Here is a 19972-nt window from a genome sequence, read left to right as displayed (position 1 = left end):
ACTTGAATTGACTCTGTGCTATGGAGCTGTTCTGGTTGTGGAAGCTAGATCTGAAAGGCCAGGCTGCGAAAATCCATTATGATAACAGGCTACTTACTCTAGATTTCAGGCAACCAAAAGTTAAAGAAGGTCTGGAGTTCACTGATAGGTTTTTGCTTACTACTCTATCCCCATCACTTAACGCATGGTCGTCATTCAGTGAATATTTACGAATGCATGCCCAAGTCAATTAGTGAGTGAATGAATGATTCTAGTCAGGAGACTTTACTTAATAAACTATGGTATGTGTGAGTATTCATTGTTGGCTAAATAATATATGCATCTTTGTGTAGAAATTGTAAATTATGATGACTAAACTTAATAAGATATGACATTTTTATTGCCATTTTGAAAACTTTTTTTATTTGTTACCTCATTCATAACTGGAATGGAAATGGCAAGAATATCAGTTTTTTAAAGCTTAATGAATGATAAGTATTTACTTATGTAACTTCTAACATAAAGAATGGACCATTCCAAATACAAAAGGTTAGTTTTGTTTCATGTATAAGAATAGTGTCAAAACTATCAAAAATTTTTCACCCACTGATGTTATAAGTAAATATCATTGGTTTTTTTGTAACATGGTGAATTCTTTGATAGATTCATGGGACGAATGATAATAACTCAACAAATGGAAGAAATAGTAAGGTAAGAATAATTTGCATTGTCCAATTACTATTATGTGATAATTGTATTGGGGAGGAACTAAAATCAAGTTAAAGGGAGATTAAGTAAGTAAGCAGCACATTGTGGAAAGGGGTTCATTTAAAAGCATTTAACATTTCATCTTCTAATAATTTGTAGCAGCAATGAGTAAGGACAAAAAAAAAATATCTCATGAAGTGATATCAAAATAGTTTAGTAAGATTATTTGTGTATTTGTATTTTTCTGGTAGTTTTAGGTAATGACATAAAAGGAAACAGCCATTCTTATTCACGTTCTTACATATTTAAACGACCACCCTTAGTCTAGAATCCAAAAAAATATTTTACATAATGTGTGACAGGTATAAATGTCATATGTAGTGGCCAATCTAGAACCTCTTATTTAATCTTCTGGTTGTTTTTTTTTTGTTTAGTTGGTTGTTTTGGTGTGTTTGCCCTCAATATTCAGGTTAATTTCTGGCTCCTGCATGAAAGGCTTTAAGTTATTTCAGAAATGTGTTGATATGATGAGATTATGTTGTTACTCATGACCGCAAAGCCAAATTGAGAATAAATCTTGGAATCAGACTTTGAACTTCTAGTCCAATTAGCATTCCACTGCTTTTCTGGAGATGTGTTCAGTTAATACTGGCTGCATGAAATAAGTCACTAACAAGAAGAGTAGAGCATTTTTTAAATGCCGTCCTCAAAACAAGGCACCAAAAATATCATGATACTTCAGCACCAGTTCACATTTTTAATAAACATTAATACAGGAGCACATTCAGTAAACTCATTAACAAAGTCTTTGTAAGTATAGGACCCCTTGCCGAATAAATGAAAATGAAAAATAAAATGAATATGACTAGGTTTTATTTTGATTTCTAGGGTGACATAGTGGGATATATATGTGGATACATAATCTGAATTTATTAAGATATTGTGGCTGGTAAATCAAAAGATCAGTTATGTTACCCAGCACTTAAAATGGTTAAAAAGATCAGCCATGTTCTTTGCTAAGGCAACCTGAGTGAACTGATGAATTATCTTTTAATTTGGAAGCTTTCCATTATCATATCCCAGTTTTATATATCAATGTGAGCTCAGTTATTTTGTTCATTGTTAGAACCAACACCAAGTGAAAAAGAGCTATTTTATGCCTTTTGAATAATTAATTTTGGAATATCCATGGAATGTGCTCTAAATATGACTTTCTAATAAAACCATACTTGTTAACCATGTCCCAAATACCTGATCCTTCTTGGTTCTTTAGATTTTTTTAGAGTGTTTGGATTTGCAGACGTCTTCAGAATTGATTCAGATTCTATTTGATTTGGGTAACTGCGTATGTATGTTTCAGAAAAACAGAAGGATTATCAACAAAATTAAGGCTTCTTTACTTATCCATAACAGTCTTATCATTTTGCTATCACTAAGAAAATACAATTTCCTTTCTAGTTATTCCTTCTCATTTTACATCTCCTTTATGGAGAAAAACTCAAACAGCAGGAAGACCCCTGCTCTAAAGAGTACGTAGTATGTAGCAAGTAGTCAAGTTGTAGTGTCAGTCTTGCCTAGAGAAAGTACTAACTCACTACTACATTATGTTTTATTATCCAGTGTAATTTTGATCATGGAGAATTGATGCATTTATATACAAAGTATACTGCAATTCATGTTTACATCGCATTTTAATTCTGTATTTTCCATTTAAAAACTTCAATTTTGCACAAAATTTTTAATTTCATTATGTTAAACATTTTAAAATCATTGGTTAATCTTTTGTTGTGTTTTATGTTTAAAAATCTTGAAACTGATGGCTTTGTGAGTTTATTTCTAGGTGTAATCTTGTTTCTGAGCCACTGAGTGCCTGAGATGCTAAAGCAGATATTTGTTGTTATGGTCACTAACATAATTGACCTAAACAGCTTTATGGTAACCAAAATTTTGGTTTTATATGGAAGCAGTGTTGTAACTATAGTTTAGGGATTTTTCTGTTGAAGATGCCATTTTAGAATTTAATTGCATTTTTAATATATTTAATGCTTTTCTTTTTCCCTAGACCTCTGGGGCCGGAGAGTCTCTTGCTTCGTGGAGCCAGGTTAAAAAACACAAAAGAAATTTTTGGTTTGTATATATTAAAAAAAAAAATTCTTTTTAAAGATTTTATTTATTTGAGAGAGAGAGAGAGAGTAAGCACTTGTGGGGGAGGAGCAGAGGAGAGGGAAAAGCAGACTCCCTGCTGGGCAAGGAAACCCCCCCCAATGTGGGTCTCAATCCCAGGACCCTGGGATCATGAGCTGTGCCAAATGCAGACGCTTAACTGACTGAGCCTCCCAGGCACCCTATATTCAAAATTTTAAGTTATAGATTCATGTCAATGCTTTATATAAAGCATTTCTTTTTGAAAGAGAGGGCACACAAGTGGGGGTAGGTAGGCAGTAGAAGAGAGAGAGAGAATCTTAAGCAGCCTCCATCCCAGCACAGCCCTGACACTGGGCTCATTTCACAACCCTGAGATCATGACCTGAGCTGAAAACAAGACTTGGACACTCAACTGACTGAGCCACCTGGGCACCCCTATATAAAGTATTTTTTAAAGCATAACATTTGTGGTCTTTTGGTTGGATAATTTACTTAGTCAAATGTCTGTAATAATTTTCTTGCAAAACCTGTGTAATAAAATGCATTATTTTTTTGTTGTTGTTAATCCCTATTTTTTAATAACAGACTAGAACCTTGCTCCTTTTTTTTTTTTTTTTTTTTTTTTTGGATACTTGTGAAACATTGCTAAGAAATTCTGATTTTTATGGTGGTTGAGGACCAATATAATCGGGCAACATGGTTAAATAACCACCTATATAATTTCCATTATGATTCTTCTTAGATTGGATTAATAAAACCACTGACTCATTCTTTCATCCATTCATTCAATAAATTCTTATTGACCTATGACTGTATGGCAGGTATTATTGGAATGTATACTGACTATATCAAAAGGATGAATAAATAATGCTCTAGTGTTAGAGATCTAAGTTAATTCACATGTTCTGAGTCAACTCTAGACAAATTGTGAAGTCCTGATAACCTTTGTCTGTCAGCTAGCTTCTCCCATTTTAGGAATGACCTTTCATATACTGCCCAGCCTGTGTTATTCACTGAATGCTTACAGCTTTTGAGGGTGTCTTCTTCATTCTCTTCTTTCCTATTAACTGCTATGTTTTATCTCTCAGTATGAGGCTCTCTGATAAAGATATGTATATCCTTAAAAAAAAAACAGAAAACAGCAAGTGTTGGTGAGGTTGTAGAGAACTTGGAACCCTCATACAGTTTTGGAGGGAATATAAAATGTCACAGCTGCTGTGAACAATAGTGTGGCAGTTCCTCAATGATTTAAACCTAGAATTGTTGTATGATCCAGCAATTCTACATACGATCCAACAGTTCTACTCCTAGATATATACCCAAAAGAATTGAAAATATGTGTTCAAACAAAGACTTGTGTGGGATATTCATAGCAGCACTTTCAATAGCCAAAGGGTAGAAAGTGCCCAATATCCATCAACTAATGAATGGATAAACAAAATGTAGGATACCCATATAATGAAATATTATTCACCCATAAAAAATGAAGTACTGATGCATGCTATAACATGGATAAACACTGAAAACATGCTGAATAAAAGAAGCCAGACACAAAAAGCTTCATATTGTATGATCCTATTTACTTGAGATACCCAGAATAGGGAAATTCATAGAGACAGAAAGTAGCTTTGTAGTTCTCGGGCTGGGGAATAGAGGGGAACAGGGAATGATGGCTTAATGGGTACAGGGTTTTCTTTGAGGGTGATAAAAATGTCAAGTTAGCGAGTGTTGCACAACATTGTGATTGTACAAAGAGCCACCAAATTGTATACTTTGAGATTAATAAAATGGTAAACTGTATGTAATGTATATTTTATTATAGTTAAAAGAAAACCATAATCATGTTCTGATGCCCAAAACCAAAGAAAATCTCCAGGGCTTTTGGACCCCCTCATGTAATGCTATATTTTAATACATCTCTGTAGCTCGAACACCTTTCGCATTCTTAAAATAAAATGTATATTTGAATGCCGTTAGCTGGGTTCTGCTGTTGTCTGCTTCAGTACCACCTCTCTACTGCATATCATTCTGGCTGATTTCTCACATTTCTGTAATTTCAGTGCCCGTTGTCATCTGAGTTATAATCCCTGCTTTTAAAGAGTACTGGTGAAAATTCCAGGATAAATCTTTAGAAAATTCCAGGATAAATTCATTCCAGATGAATCCTACACTGCTTCTCAGATTTCACTATTTAAGGATGGGTGTGAATATTCCTTGATCATATCTCTGTTTCTAGACATTTTGCTATTTTGTCATATAAACCTCACAACAATTCTGAGATATTTTTTTCCTATCTAACGATGGGGAATTTGAGACTTAGATTAAATAACTTGCCCAAGGATCCAGAACTAATAGGTGGCAGAGGTAAGGTCTAAGGTAAGGTCTAACTCCAAAGTTTCTTATAAAGCTGGTCTTACCTAACTTCATTCACTCCTTTAGGACATTCATTCACAACTTTAGGCCATTATTACTGTCATTCTTACTTATCTGTCATTCACATAGGCACACATTCTTAAAATAGCACCTTTGTTTATTTCATTTCCTCTGACAGATTCCCATATTATCTATCCAGTGGTAGAAAATTATGTCTTGACCCTAGATTCTGGCATTTGAGGCCTTTCAAACTCTGACTACATTCCATTGTTCAAAGTGCTTTTCCATTTCTGTGTTAACAGTGTTTACTCTATTTATAATGGCCTTCCCTGCTATCTTTATCTTTCCAAATCCTTTTCCTTCATCAGTTTCAACTCTAATAACATCTCTTTCATTCAGGTATATTAATTATAACTCAGAAATACAACCCTCAAGCCTTTCCCATCAACAGGTTGAGTGACTGGAGTTCCCCAGAATTGGACTTGGAAAGCCTTTTAAAAACTCCAAAAAGACTTGAAGGCAAATTATACTATAATCAGATAATACATTTCCTTTCATGCTAGTGAGTATATCTCTCTTTTGAAATATGCCAGCAGATTATTTTAAAGAACTGTTTTGTTTTGCAGGAGTTGCTATCTACACTGGAATGGAAACTAAGATGGCATTAAATTATAAGAGCAAGTCACAGAAAAGATCTGCAGTAGAAAAGTAAGAAAACTACTTTCATTTATTTACACATGAATATGACTGTGTATTCATATATGTTTAAAACACTATATAAAAATATATGTCAGTCAACAAAAGATGGTATCCTTGAGGATAGGGATATATGCATGTAGTATTTTGCACAATGTTTAGCGTATAGTAGGTGTTACATTAGGACTTTAAAATAAATGCTGTTGGGTAGTAATGAAATCACTTGATCAGACCAGCCCTCCTACAGATAGCAATTTATAAAATCTGGACAAAAACATAAACATGTATTTGAAAATACAGGAGAGTGACACAAAACAGACAGAAAATGGCAGAATCTACTCCTGAAAGATGGCAGCAGCAAGGGGAAAAATTTAAGAGTGCAGATTTTTGGGGGCGCCTGGGTGGCTCAGTGGGTTAAAGCCTCTGCCTTCAGAGGCTCGATCCTGGGATCAAGCCCCGCATTGGGCTCTCTGCTCAGCAGGGAGCCTACTTTCCCCCCCTCTCTGCCTACTTGTGATCTCTGTCAAATAAAAAAAAAAAAAAAAATGCAGATTTTTTTTTTTTTAAAGATTTTATTTATTTATTTGACAGAGATCACAGGTAGGTGGAGAGGCAGCCAGAGAGAGAGGAAGGGAAGCAGGCTCCCTGCTGAGCAGAGAGCCCGATGTGGGGCTCGATCCCAGGACCCTGGGATCATGACCTGAGCTGAAGGCAGAGGCTTTAACCCACTGAGCCACCCAGGCGCCCCAAAAAAATGCAGATTTTTGCCTGAAGGCACTCCCCAGTTCATGTGCTGCATAGGGCATCAGAGAGCCTGAGCTTTACAAAATTTAAGTGTTAGAGGACAGGGTTTAAAGCTGGAAGAACAGCTAGACAGAGAAAAACCAGGTAAGGGAGGGAGCCACAGAAGGGAATGAACTCTAAAACTTGCACTTAAATTATGCCCAAATCTTTGGTGACTGTTGGAACTATACATGTGCAGAGGAGACCCAGTGGGCTTGGCACAAGAACCGTATCAGGAAGCTGAAAGAACAGAAGAGAGAATTTTGCTGTTGCCTGTTGCAGTGGAGACAGACTTTGATATTTGAGCCTAGCCAAGTTAACTTCCTGCTAAACTGAAAATAGCACTCTTCTGAGGAACATAAAAGAGTGCAGAATCTGTACGACCATTATTTATAAAATCCAATAATAAAAAATATGTAGACATCTGAAGAAAATGTAACTTGCATTTAAGAGAAAAAGCATTCAATAGAAACTGTCACCATAACGTTCTGTGTCTTGTATTGGCAGGCAAGGTCTTTAAAGCAGATATTGTAAGTATTTTCAAGAACCTAAAGGAAGATGTGAATAAACATGTAAAATATCAGCAAAGAAATGGAAACTGTAGAAAACAGTATGGAGTTTCCTCAAAAAGTTAGTAATAGAATGGCCCTATGATCCAGCAATTGCACTACAAAGGATACAAATTTACCAATTTGAAGGAATACATACATCCTGATGTTTATCACAGCATTATCAACAATAGACCAAATTATGGGAAGAGCCCAAGTGTCCACTGACTGATGGATGGATAAAGAAGTGGTTTATATACACAAGGGAATATTACTCAGCCATAAAAAGAATGAGAAATTACCATTTGCGACAATGTGGTCGGAGCTAAAGAGTAATACACTAAGTAAAATAAGTTAGAGAAAGACTAATACCATATGATTTCACTCATATGTGGAATTTAAGAAAGAAAACAAATGCACATGGCAGGTGGGCAAGAGGCAAACCAAGAAACAGACTCTTAACTATAGAGAATTAACGATGGAAATTACCAGAGGGTAGGTGGGCAGGGGTGGGTTAATAGGTGATGGCAATTAAGAAGGGCACTTGTGGTGAGCAACTGGGTGTTGCATGTGGGTGATGAATCACTAAATCTACACCTGAAGCTAGTGTTGTACCATATGTTAACTGAGTAGAATTTAAATAAAAAACTTGGAGGAAGAAATGGAACTATAAAAAAAGAATTCAGTGCATATTCTTGGGTTGAAAATATAATTACTGAAATGTAAGTGCCAATAAATGGGCCCAACACCAGATAGAGGAAAGCAGAAGAAATTGTTGGTGAATTTAAAAAAGCAGTAGAAATCATGCAGTCTGAAGAACAGGGAGAAAAATGATTGAGGAAAAATGGACAGAGTTTCAGAGCCATGTGAGACAATAATACTAAGCTCTCTGTCTAATTGAGCCCAAAAGAGGAGAGAGCAAAAGGGGTAGAATAAAACTATTTGAAAAAATAATAATGGAAAATCTCTAAAATTTGAGAAAAAACAGTGGTAATTTAAATCCAACAAATCAAAATTTGTGGACTCAAGAAAAAACCTAAGTTGAAGAGAAATTTCTAGCTATAAGTATTTATATGAGAAAGGAAGAAAGGATTAAAATCTGTCATCTACGTTTCTGCCTTAGGAAGCTAGAGAAAGAGAAGCAATTTGAGCCAATCAGGGAAGAGAGAGAAAAAATGTTAAAGATGTGAGCTGAAACCAATAGAATAGAAAACAAATAATAGACAAAATTAACAAAGCCAAAACTTGTTTCTTTGGAAATATTAACAAAATTGATAAACCTCTACCTAGATTGAAAGATTAAGGGGAAAAAGAAGTGGTAGGAGAGAAAACTACAAAATTGCCAACACCAAGGATGAAAGAGAGAATATCAGTACAGATCCTATCTACTGTGGTTACTTTATCCACAGATAAAGAAATATTTTGAACAACTTTATGTAACTACGTTTTTCAACTTAGATGAAATGGGTAAATTCTTCGAAAATACAACTTACACAATTGACACAGGATGGAACAAAGTCTAGATAGCCCTATTATCTGTCAAAGAGATTTAATTTATTATTTTTTAAAAAATAGGTCCACACCAAAGGATAGTCTTTCCAACACACAGTGCTGGAACAACTGGATGTACAAATGCCAGAAACCAAACCTTAACCCTTACATACAAGAACAACTCTGGGGTACCTGGGTGCCTCAGTCAGTTAAGTGTTTGATTCTTGGTTTTAGCTCAGGTCATGATGTCAAAGTCATGCTCAGTGTGGAGCCCCCTTGAGACTCTCTCTTACTCGCTCTCAAATAAATAAATCTTAAAAAACAAACAAAAAACTGGCTTAAAATGTAAGACCCAAACATAAGAACTTAATCTATAAAACATGGGAGAAAATATTTGTGACCTTGGGTTAAGGAAAGATTTCTTAGATAGGAAATATATTAAAAAGTAATAAAAAACAAAACCACAAATTGTAAATTAAACTTCATCAAAATTAAAACTTCACACCTGAAACTAATATAACACTGTATGTCACTGCTAAATAATAATAATAATAATAATAATAATAAAACTTCTACATTTCCAAAGGACACTGTTAAAAAAAAATGAAAAGAGAAGCCACAGATTAGGAAAAATATTTACAAAGCGCATATTTTGTAAGGACTCATATCGAGAACATGCATGCATTTTCACCACTTCTTTTAAACATTATCCTAGAAGCCTTTTTCAGTGCCACAAGACAAATAAAAAGCATAAATACTGAAAATTGTCCTTACCAGAGGGCACAGGATTTTTCATATAGACAGTGTACTCAACAATAAAATTATTAGGATTAATAAGTGAGTTTTTAGCAAGGTCAGAACTACAAAACGTGGTGAGAGATGTTTATTTAATGGAGAAATCACATTATTAGATTGTCAGGCTCAGTATTGTTAAGCTGTCAGCTGAGTATAGATTCTTTCATTAAAATTAAATTAAATCCCAGCAAGCTTCTTTGTGGTAATTGACAAGATTCCAAAATGCGTATTGGGGTTGCCTGGTTAGGTCAGTCAGACGTCTGACTCTTGATTTTGGCTTGGGCATGATCTTGGGGTCGTGGGATCGAGTCCTGCCTCAGGCTCCATGGTTAGCAGAGTGTGCTTGAGATTCTCCCTCTCCCGCTTATGTTGTCTCCCCCCGCTTTCTAAATAAATAAATAAAATCTTTAAATAAATAAAACACGTATGTAGAATGAATAAAGAAAACAGTCTCGAGAAACCTGGAGAATTTATATTATATCCGACTTTTAAGACTTACTATAATGCTACAGTAAATGTAGTATGGTATTAGCAAAAAAGATGTTTCAGTAGAAACCTGTTTCAGTTGAGAAATAAATCCATTTACATATGGTCAATTGATTTTTAGTCAAAATGTTAGGTAAATTCAATGAAGAGAATGATAGTCTTGGGGCACCTGGGTGGCTCAGTGAGTTATGTGTCTGTCTTCCGCTGAGGTACTGATCTCAGGGTCTTGGGATCAAGCCCTGCATTGGGCTCCCTGCTCAGTGGGGAGTCTGCTTCTCCCTCTCCCTTTGCTTCTCCCCCTGCTTGTGCTTTCTCTTATTCTCTTTCTCTCTCTCAAATAAATAAAATCTTTTTAAAAAAATTAAAGAAAATGATGGTCTTTTCAATAAATGATGCAACAACAGTTGGATATCCATATGAGAAAAAAATTATAAACCTCAATTCCTACCTCATATCATACACTAAAAAGTTTTTGAAGATGGGTCATATACCTGACTGTAAAGACTAAAACTATAAAACTTTTAGAAGAAAACTTAGGAAGATATCTTCACAACCTAGGGATAGGTAAATATTTCTTAGGACACAAAACCAATAATCACAAAGGAAAAAATTGGTTAACTGTATTTCCTCAATATTAAGAACTTGTTACACTACACAATTAAGGAAATGAACAAGGAAGCCACAAACTGAGAGACTTATTCATAAAACATCTATCTGAAAACTTGTATCCAGAATACATTATGAGCTCATACGTCTATAAGATGTCTATAATAAAAAGAAAAACAGTGCAATGAAAAAAAGTGGATATACGACTGGAGCAGAGAAATTTTCACAAAGAAAATATACAAATGGCAAATAAACATATGAAAAAGTATACAACATCATTAGTCATAAGAGAGATCCAAACTAAAACTACAAAGAGATACATACCAATATACACTTAGTGGAATGGCAAAAATTAAAAAGCCAAAAAATACTGGCAATGATATGGAGCAGCTGGAATTCTAAATTCTGAATAATCAATGGGTCAAAGAGAAAATCTCAAAGAACATTTTAAAAAATATCCAGAAATTAATGAAAATACAGTGTCAAATTTTATACGATGAAGCTAAAGCAATGCTGAGAAGGAAATTTATAGCACTTGTATTAGACAGGGTTTCCCAAAGAAACAAACCAGTAGGATATATATGGGTATATATAAGAAGAGATTTATTATAGTAGTTGGCTCATGGGTTGTAGAGGCCACGAGGTCCCACAGTCTGCCATCTGCAAGCTGGAGAACCAGAAAAGCTGATGGTGTAATGCAGTCAGCATCCACAGGCCTGAGAACCAGGGAGCTGGCCACTGATAAAAAACCTGGAGCTCTGATGTTCCAGCTCAAGAAAAGAGAAAATGTCCTTTGCCTTTTGTATTTTGGGGGGGTCATCAGTGATGATACCCACCTACATTGGTGAGGACATACCTCTCTACTAAGTCTATTGAATCAAATACTAATCTCTTTCAGACACACACTCACAGACACACCCAAAAATATTATTTTTATCGGCTGTCTGGGCATTGCTTAGCCCAGTCAATTTGACATACAAGATTAACTATCACAGAACTAAATACTTAGATCAGGAAAGAAACACCAGGAGCATCTGGGTGGCTCAGTCAGTTAAGCAACTGACTTGATTTTAGCTTAGGTCATGATCTCCAGGGTTCTGGGATTGAGCCCCACATCGGGCTCTGTGCTCAGCAGGGAGTCAGGATTCTCTCCCTTTGCTCCTCCTGCTGCTTGCACTTGCTTTCTTCTAAAATAACTAAATAAATATTTTTAAAAAAATAAAAAGAAACACCAAGGACAGACACTAAGATTAGAAACAATACCATTTGCAATCATTCTCAAAAAAGGAAATACCTACTTGTACATCTAATGAAATGCATAGAGGATCTGTGTGCTGAAAAGTTACAAAATGCTGATGGAAGAATCAGAGATGTAATGTTAAGCTTGCCTAGTGAAATACTATAATACAAGCTTGCCTGGTAAAAGAACAGGGATTCTAAAGTTAGTTCCTGACTTGTGTGATTTTGGTAAATTTATAGAATGATTTGGGGGCTTTGATGTTCATCATTAAAAAGTAAGTGATATCCTCATAGAGGTTTTAGAAAGATTAGACAAGTGAGTTGGATGTAACGACGTTTTGTAAAATCTTAATACTAAACAAATGTTAGTTATATTTACACTTAAAATTAGATGCTGAAAATTTTTAAAAAAATTAGAATAATTACTTATGGCAAGAATAACTGGCCAAAGCTGTCATTTACTTAAGCATTTTGAACAGTAGTATAACTAATTCAAGTAGGCTTATAATCTTATGTATTGGTTATTTTATCACTAGAAAACAGATTCTGTTGAATGGTCATTTAAAATACGAAGATTGTTTCCTTTAAATAGCTACTGTGATATTTTATATATTTTTATATCTTATTTAATACCAGTATAAAATTTCCAGGCAGATGAATATAGTAACACATAATTGACATGTTTTCTATTCTTATTTTTCTCGTTTCAGGTCAATGAATACATTTTTGATAATTTATCTAATAATCCTTATTTCTGAAGCCATCATCAGTACTATCTTGAAATATACATGGCAAGCTGAAGAAAAATGGGATGAACCTTGGTATAACCAAAAAACAGAACATCAAAGAAATAGTAGTAAGGTATTTTATGGTGTTCTTGACTCTGCTATAAAGGAAACTTTATTCTTTGGCACAGTTACTGGTTTGGTAGTGACTTCTGATAGGAGCGACCACTGAGCGCTTCTAAAACCGTTACTACTGAAGGGTCACAAAACGACACTGTAAGTGAAGAGTGGCCAGCATGTTTATACTGGTATGCTCTTTACATTTTAGGGCATAAGCAGTTGTATTCCCCCATGGCATGATTTGAGTAGTTACAAGAGATCACAAAAATTTAAATCATCTATAATGACATTCCTCTTCAGTACTACAAACTCATTTTTTTTATTCTGTTTACTGTATGTTGTAAGTGAATAAAAAAGTAAATTGATTTCCAGTTCTGTCAGAATAATTCAAGGAGTCTTACTGTCAGTCTACTGATGGTGTGAAATAATACAAAATATGTCATATTAAGTTTTAAACTGAATATGGACTAGCAGGAAAATTTAACATGCAATTTTGGTAAATATTCTCCAGATTTCACATTTGATTAAAATACAAATATTGGAAGACAGAAGAAACCACAAAGCAGATCACAGAACATAGTTTCCATATGATTCATAATTATGTATTTTACCTTTCACAGAATACATGTTAAAATGTGATACTGCTATGCTATTGAAGTAAGCTATTACTATATAATCTGTGTTTTCATTTCCAGCAGTTCTGGCCCAGCAGTTCTGGACTAACAGTTCTTAAATAGTTGTGTTTTTTTTTTTTTTAATTGCAGTCAATTTTTTGTTATCTGTGATTTTTAAAGGTGCAAATAGAATGGTAAATATACTCCAGGGATTACAATTATAATTTTGCTAAAGATTGTTTCAGTCACACCAGGCTTTTTGGTAGCTGCTGAAAAGTAACAAGTAGTTCAAATTTAACCTTTCTTCTTTTACTTTGTTCAAGATCCTAATGAACAATAAAACAAAAGAAATGTATTAAAGAAGCAGTTCAAAAAATGAATTTTAATTCATGAGATTTCTGCTTCAGAATATAGTTGATGGTCTGTTTAGACATGAAACTTTCTGATAATGCTCTTTAGTATTACTAAGGAAGTTCTTATATGTTTTCTCTTATCAAACAATCATTTTTCTCCCTAGATTCTGAGATTCATTTCAGACTTCCTGGCTTTTTTGGTACTCTACAATTTCATCATTCCAATTTCATTATATGTGACAGTCGAAATGCAGAAATTTCTTGGATCATTTTTCATTGGCTGGGATCTTGATCTTTATCATGAAGAATCAGGTCAGAAAGCTCAAGTCAATACTTCTGATCTGAATGAAGAGCTTGGACAGGTATAAAGATCTTTTTAATATGTTTTTCTAATTTGTTATTTTTCTTGAAACAGTACATGTAGAAAGACTAATACAAGTACAAAGAAAAATGTTATGAGGCTTATACAACAAAACAGTCCTACTTTCCTCCACGCCTAACTCTTGTTTCCCATTTTTTTTTTAAGATTTTATTTATTTATTTGACAGGCAGAGATCACAAGTAGGCAGGGAGGCAGGCGGGGGTAGGGGGGGAAGGAGGAAGCAGGCTCCCCACTGAGCAGAGAGCCCCACTCGGGGCTCGATCCCATGACCCGAGCTGAAGGCAGAGGCTTAACCCACTGAGCCACCCAGGCACCCCTTGTTTCCCATTTTTAAACCTGAAATTGTTTCTTCCACGTTAGCGCTACATAGTATTCTTTCTTGATTTTTAAATTTTAGGCATTTATTATTTTTAATTTTTTTTTAAGATTTTATTTATTTATTTGACAGACAGAGATCACAGGTAGGCAGAGAGGCAGGAAGAGCGGGGGGGGGGGGAGCAGGCTCCCTGCTGAGCAGGGAGCCCGATGTGGGGCTTGATCCCAGGACCCTGAGACCATGACCTGAGCTGAAGGCAGAGGCTTAACCCTCTGAATCACCCAGGTGCCCCAATTTTAGGCATTTATTATGGAATATAAAGATAGAATTTTATGCTACTGTTTTATATATACATACCCAGATATGTACCCACTTTGCCTCCCCATAGCCCCCCTAATATTTTTATATCACAATTAGGATTTAATAAATATTTATTTATTGACCTTATTTTGACTCTTTTAGTATTGCTCACTAATTTCGAGTTCTTCAAGTATGCCTTATGATACTACAATTACATTTTTGTTTTTATATATTATTTTCCCTAGAATTAATTGCTCTGTTTTTTATGCTTAATTGCTTAATTTTTGTATACCACAAACAAGTTTCTGATCAATATATGAAACATCTCTTTACATATTCAAACACATCAGGTAATCTAGGATTTCCTTTCTCTTTCTCTCTTTCTCTTTCTTTTTTTGTTGGCAGCATTTTTGGAGTCTTTTGTCTTCTTCAGTATGGACTTATGTCTGAGCCTGCTTCTCAGCTGTCACCCAAGAACTTCCCTATACCATTACCCTAGAAATTCCTTTACCTCTGTCTTGTTTTGGATCTCCTGGATCCTATGTTGGCCCACCTGTGGCTTATTCTCTCATTTTGGTGGAACACATGTTCTAATAACCCCCTGGCAAAGGATGCATGAGAGGAAAATATTTTGAGGCTTGGCATGGCTGAAAATATCTTTATTCCTTTTTTTTTTCTTTATCCCTTTTTTTGCACTTAATTAATGCACTTGTGTAATGCATCCCAGGTTGGAAGTTAGTTTTCCCCCAAATTTTAAGAACATTTCTCCATTTTTTTTCTAGCTTCCAGTGTTGCTGTTGAGAAATTCAGTGCCATTTTGATTACCAGTTCTTTATGTGTGATCTGTTATTTTATCTCTGGAAATGTTTAAGATCTTTTCTTTATGTGATAATTTTGAAATTTCATGATGATATACCTTGGCGTGAGTCTTTTTATTTTTTTCTTTAATTGGACAATGAGCTCTGTGAGCTCTTTCAATCTGGAAATACGTGTACTTCAATTCTAGGCATTTTTCTTACATTATTTCTTTGATAACATCTTTTTTTTAAATTTAGTATTTGGATATATCAGACTGTTTATCTTGATTCTATAATTCTTTCTTTGACTTTCAACTTGCATTGATGTATTTGTTTTTATAATTCTGGGAGAATCTGTCAACTTTATCTCTTACCTAACTTTTTAAAAATTTCTGTTATAATATTTTTAATTTCTAATATTCCAGTATATCTGAATGTCTTCTTTTAATCGCATCTTATTCCTTTTCTTGAATATCATCTATTTTTTTAGCTCTCTCAGGATATTAATGATGGTTTTTTAAAGTCTTCTGTTCCCTGCATTTTCTGTTTGCTCCTAGTTCCTTTTTCAATACAGTTAGTTCTGCTACAATGTGACAAAGCATTCCTAAAAATTGCCATGCTATGTAAAATTACTTAGTAAAAACCACAGGCCTAATGGAATTAGGAGTGCAACAAAAAATTTATCAGTAATACATTTAAAAGAAATTGTTAAGAAATACATAAATACATAAATAAAGAAATTGTTAAGAAATACAGGTACTGGGGTACCTGAGTGGCTCTGTCAGTTGTCTGACAGAGGGTGGTCTGACTCTTGATTTCTGCTCAGGTCATGATCTCAGGGGCCCAGGCCTCACTGGTGGCGACTCTGCTTGAGGAGTCTCTTTTTCCCTCTCTCTGCCCTACCTTCCCCATTCATGTAAAATAAATAAATAAATAAATATTTATTTATTCAATAATATTGAATATTCTCTCTCAAATAAATAAATAAATAAATCTTAAAAAAATACATAAATACTCTAATATATGTAGCATTTTGCCTTGAAAAAGACCACATGTGGAAGTGACCAGGAGAAGTGTTGCAACCTGTGTGTCATTGTGAAGTATCGAAAGGAAGGTTATCTGAAAATAGAAGTAGATGGGGTGTGTCTTATACCACCTATGATGACCTGAGGTGGCTGGTAGCTGTTTGAGTTGTGTACATTTCATGTGTTCCTTGTGTGCAGTTTGCTGCTGTTTCTCACAGAGGAAATTATGCATAACCAAATGCAAAGTCCACATTATGCTCAAATTGTTCCCTTATATATCAGTTATATTATTACAGATTCATGTTTTAATATGTTATGTTTAATATGTTTAACATGTTATAGATTCAATACAGTGTTATAGCAGAACTAACTAATTTGTTTTAGATTGTACCTTTCTTTTAAGGAGTGATTTTCAAATGAAAGCAAATCTTTGGGTTTTCCTTACAAGCCTAGAAGTCTTCCCTAGAAAATCCCAGCCGTCCTGCTGTTTTTTGACATATTCCCTAGTGTCAATACTGGTCTTTCCTCAGTTTCCCCAGAGAGAATTACCACAGTTAGTATTTCTGCTGCTTGTGATTGTTAAAGTCATCCAGTAGAAGTCTCCCTGTTTTTAGCATACTGTCACACTTCTCTGTTTTCAGCTGTCTCACACCTGTTTTCAGCTTTCCGGGGGGCTCAGATTCTCTCTGGTTCAGTCCTGGTCTTAGAGAATAAGTCTTCCAACTATTACTCAGATAGGTGAAGGGCAGTCTCAGGTTTGCAAGTTATGAGGGGATTTCAGGTTTCATACTGTTCCTGGTACCTCCATTTTCAGCCTCATCCTGTGCTTTCACATTCAGTAGTAGCTGGTACATCTACTTCCTGAGAGTTTTTGAAAAAGGGTTTTCCCCCATTGCTTAGGTTTCATATTCTAAGTTTTGTTAAGTCACTTACCACTCATTCATCTCTTGTCTTCCAAACTTGTCATATCTCCCTTCTCATGTTATCTCATCTGCCATTATTTTTTTTTTTAAATTCCTTTACTCTTATTTTAGTAAAGTCTCAAAAGGAACAAAGATAATTGTATTTACTTAACCTACCATTTTTAACCAGAAGTTGATCCATTTATTTTTAGCATTTAAGAGACTTATAATAAGTTATGCTAAATATTAATTCATGTCACATTTCTTTAATTATGTATCACATATTCAAGACCTAAAAAGCCTGTTTCTACTACTTCTTTGAACACTTTTGCTCCCCCATTTTTTCTTTCCTTTGACCTTTTCCATCCTAGGTTTCCCCTCTTCCTCTTGTCCTCATGTTAGAATATTGTTTTTTGGAACCTCACACTGTTTATGCATACCCATATTTGCTTTCTCTTTAAGACATGTTAAGTGATAAACTTTTAAAATTTCTAATTCATCTAAGTCTCTCTTTTTACTTTTAAGCCTGCAAGTATTTCATAATATGTTTATTGCCTCTATTCTTTTATCTGTTTGTTTTTTTAAAGATTTTATTTATTTATTTGACAGACAGAGATCACAAGTAGGCAGAGAGGTAGGGAGAGAGAGAGAGAGGGAGAAGCAGGCTCCCTGCTGAGCAGAGAGCCCGATGCAGGGCTCTATCCCAGGACCCTGGGATCATGACCTGAGCTGAAGGCAGTGGCTTTAACCTACTGAGCCACCCAGGAGCCCCTCTTTTATCTGTTTTTATACCAATGAAATCTACTTTGTCATATTCTGTGTCATTTCATTTCCATACTATCGAAGAAACGGCTCTTATGATGGTGTATAGTGCCCTCTCTATAACTAAAGTTAAAAGTTAAAACTTCTTGTTTATATGTGTGTGTGTGTGTATATATATATATATATATATATATATATATTTACATTTGATAGCACAAGAAGGCAGAGCAGCAGGCAGAGGGAGAGAAAGAAGTAGGCTCCCTGCTGAACAGGAAGCCTGATGTGGGGCTTGATCCCAGAGCCCTGGGATCATGACCAGAGCCAAAGGCAGACGCTTAACCCACTGAGCCACCCAGGTGCCCCAATATATTTTTAAAAATCAAAGTTAATTTATTTATCTCTAGCATCTAAATTCTGAAGAGTCCTCCATGACTGATAGGTCTGTGTCTATTCTAATCATCTTTGAAATATTACTTCTGTTTGACTGCTGATATATTTTATATCATAATTTTTTATACCTTATTATTCTTGCTGATCTAAAAGTTTCTTACTAACTTGTATAGGTAAGTGACATCTCTCTGTATCCATCTTTATAATTCAACATTTGCTGTAAGTAGTGGGCAATCTATAATATCACATCGCAAAGGTAAACTATTTCATCTTTTATTTCTAATTTCAACATTTTCTAGCTCTATGACTGGTAAGTTATTTAACCCAACTCTTCCTTTGTTTCTTTTTCTCTAAAATAATAATAGTACCTACCTCATGGAGTTGTTGAGAATATTAAATGAGTTAGAACACTTAGCAGTGCTGGCAGTCTAATGGTTGCTACACAATTACTGGCTTTTAATATTACTATTTTACATAGCAGAATTCCTGCATCTCAGATGTTATAGGTATCTTTACTGTTTGCAAGAAAATGAACTTTAAGGTATATTTTCACATTTTATTTCTTGGTCCAGGCAATTTTTTCCAGCTTTAACTCTGCCTCCCTTTTTGTTTGTTGAGGCTTTTATTCTGCAATCTTGCTGAGGTCATTTATTCTAGCAGTTTTTTAGTGGATTCCTTAGGATTTTCTATATACAAGGTCAGTTATCTACAAATGGTTTTACTTCTTTTCCAGTCTGAATACCTTTTATTTCTTTTTTCTTGCCTGATTACCCAAGCTAGAACTTTCGGTACAATGTTAAATAAAAGTGGCAAGAACAGACATCTTTGCTTTATTCCTGAACTTAGTTTAGGGGAAAGCATTCAGTCTTTCTTCATTAAATAAGATACTAATTATGGGGTTTTGTAGATACATTTTATCAGGTTGAAGAACTAGCCTTCTATCCCTAATTTGTTGAAATGTTTTTATCATGAAAGAGTATTGGATTTTGTTAAATGCTTTTCTTGAATGTGTCAAGATGATCATTTTAATAATACAATAAAGAATACCAATTTATTATTGTGATAGGTTTCGTTGACATGTTGAACCAATCTTGACATCCAGGGATAAACCCCACATATTCATGGTGTATCTTTTTTCTATGTTTCTAAATTTGGTTTGTGTTTATTTTCCTAAGGGATATTGGTCTTTAGTTGTTGCTTTTCCTTGTGATGTGTATTTCCCTTTTTAAATGACAACTTTCTCAGATCACTGTTGCATCAATCAGATCCTCAGCATAATTCTAGTTGTATCAAGACTTGACTATTTCATCCTTCTCTTTTTGGACCTGCCTTCTTATAGGGTTAATTTTCCAGAATTATTCTCAAAAGAGTAGTAAAATTATTTTTCTTATCTACTTTAAAAAATATTTTTATTTAGGGACACGTGGGTGGCTCAGT

The 19972-nt window shown here is 34.6% G+C and overlaps 1 protein-coding gene across 2 annotated transcripts in view; it reads left to right on the top strand.

Annotated features, from left to right (window-relative positions):
- The window catches only part of LOC111148047 (ATPase phospholipid transporting 11B (putative)), a 116303-nt gene that overhangs the window by 40558 nt on the left and 55773 nt on the right, over positions 1–19972 (top strand). For both annotated transcript variants that reach the window (XM_022504421.1, XM_022504429.1), the window contains exons 8-12: positions 643–690; positions 2750–2814; positions 5832–5913; positions 12560–12710; positions 13826–14023. In XM_022504421.1, the coding sequence (XP_022360129.1) occupies positions 643–690; positions 2750–2814; positions 5832–5913; positions 12560–12710; positions 13826–14023 (544 nt within the window). The remainder of the gene's footprint in view (positions 1–642; positions 691–2749; positions 2815–5831; positions 5914–12559; positions 12711–13825; positions 14024–19972) is intronic.

The sequence above is a fragment of the Enhydra lutris genome, unplaced genomic scaffold, assembly GCF_002288905.1.
Source record: "Enhydra lutris kenyoni isolate GAN:26980312 unplaced genomic scaffold, ASM228890v2 scaffoldscaffold2, whole genome shotgun sequence".
Taxonomy (NCBI): domain Eukaryota; kingdom Metazoa; phylum Chordata; class Mammalia; order Carnivora; family Mustelidae; genus Enhydra; species Enhydra lutris.
Note: the sequence above shows the minus strand (reverse complement) of the source record. Positions and strands in the feature narration are given on the sequence as shown.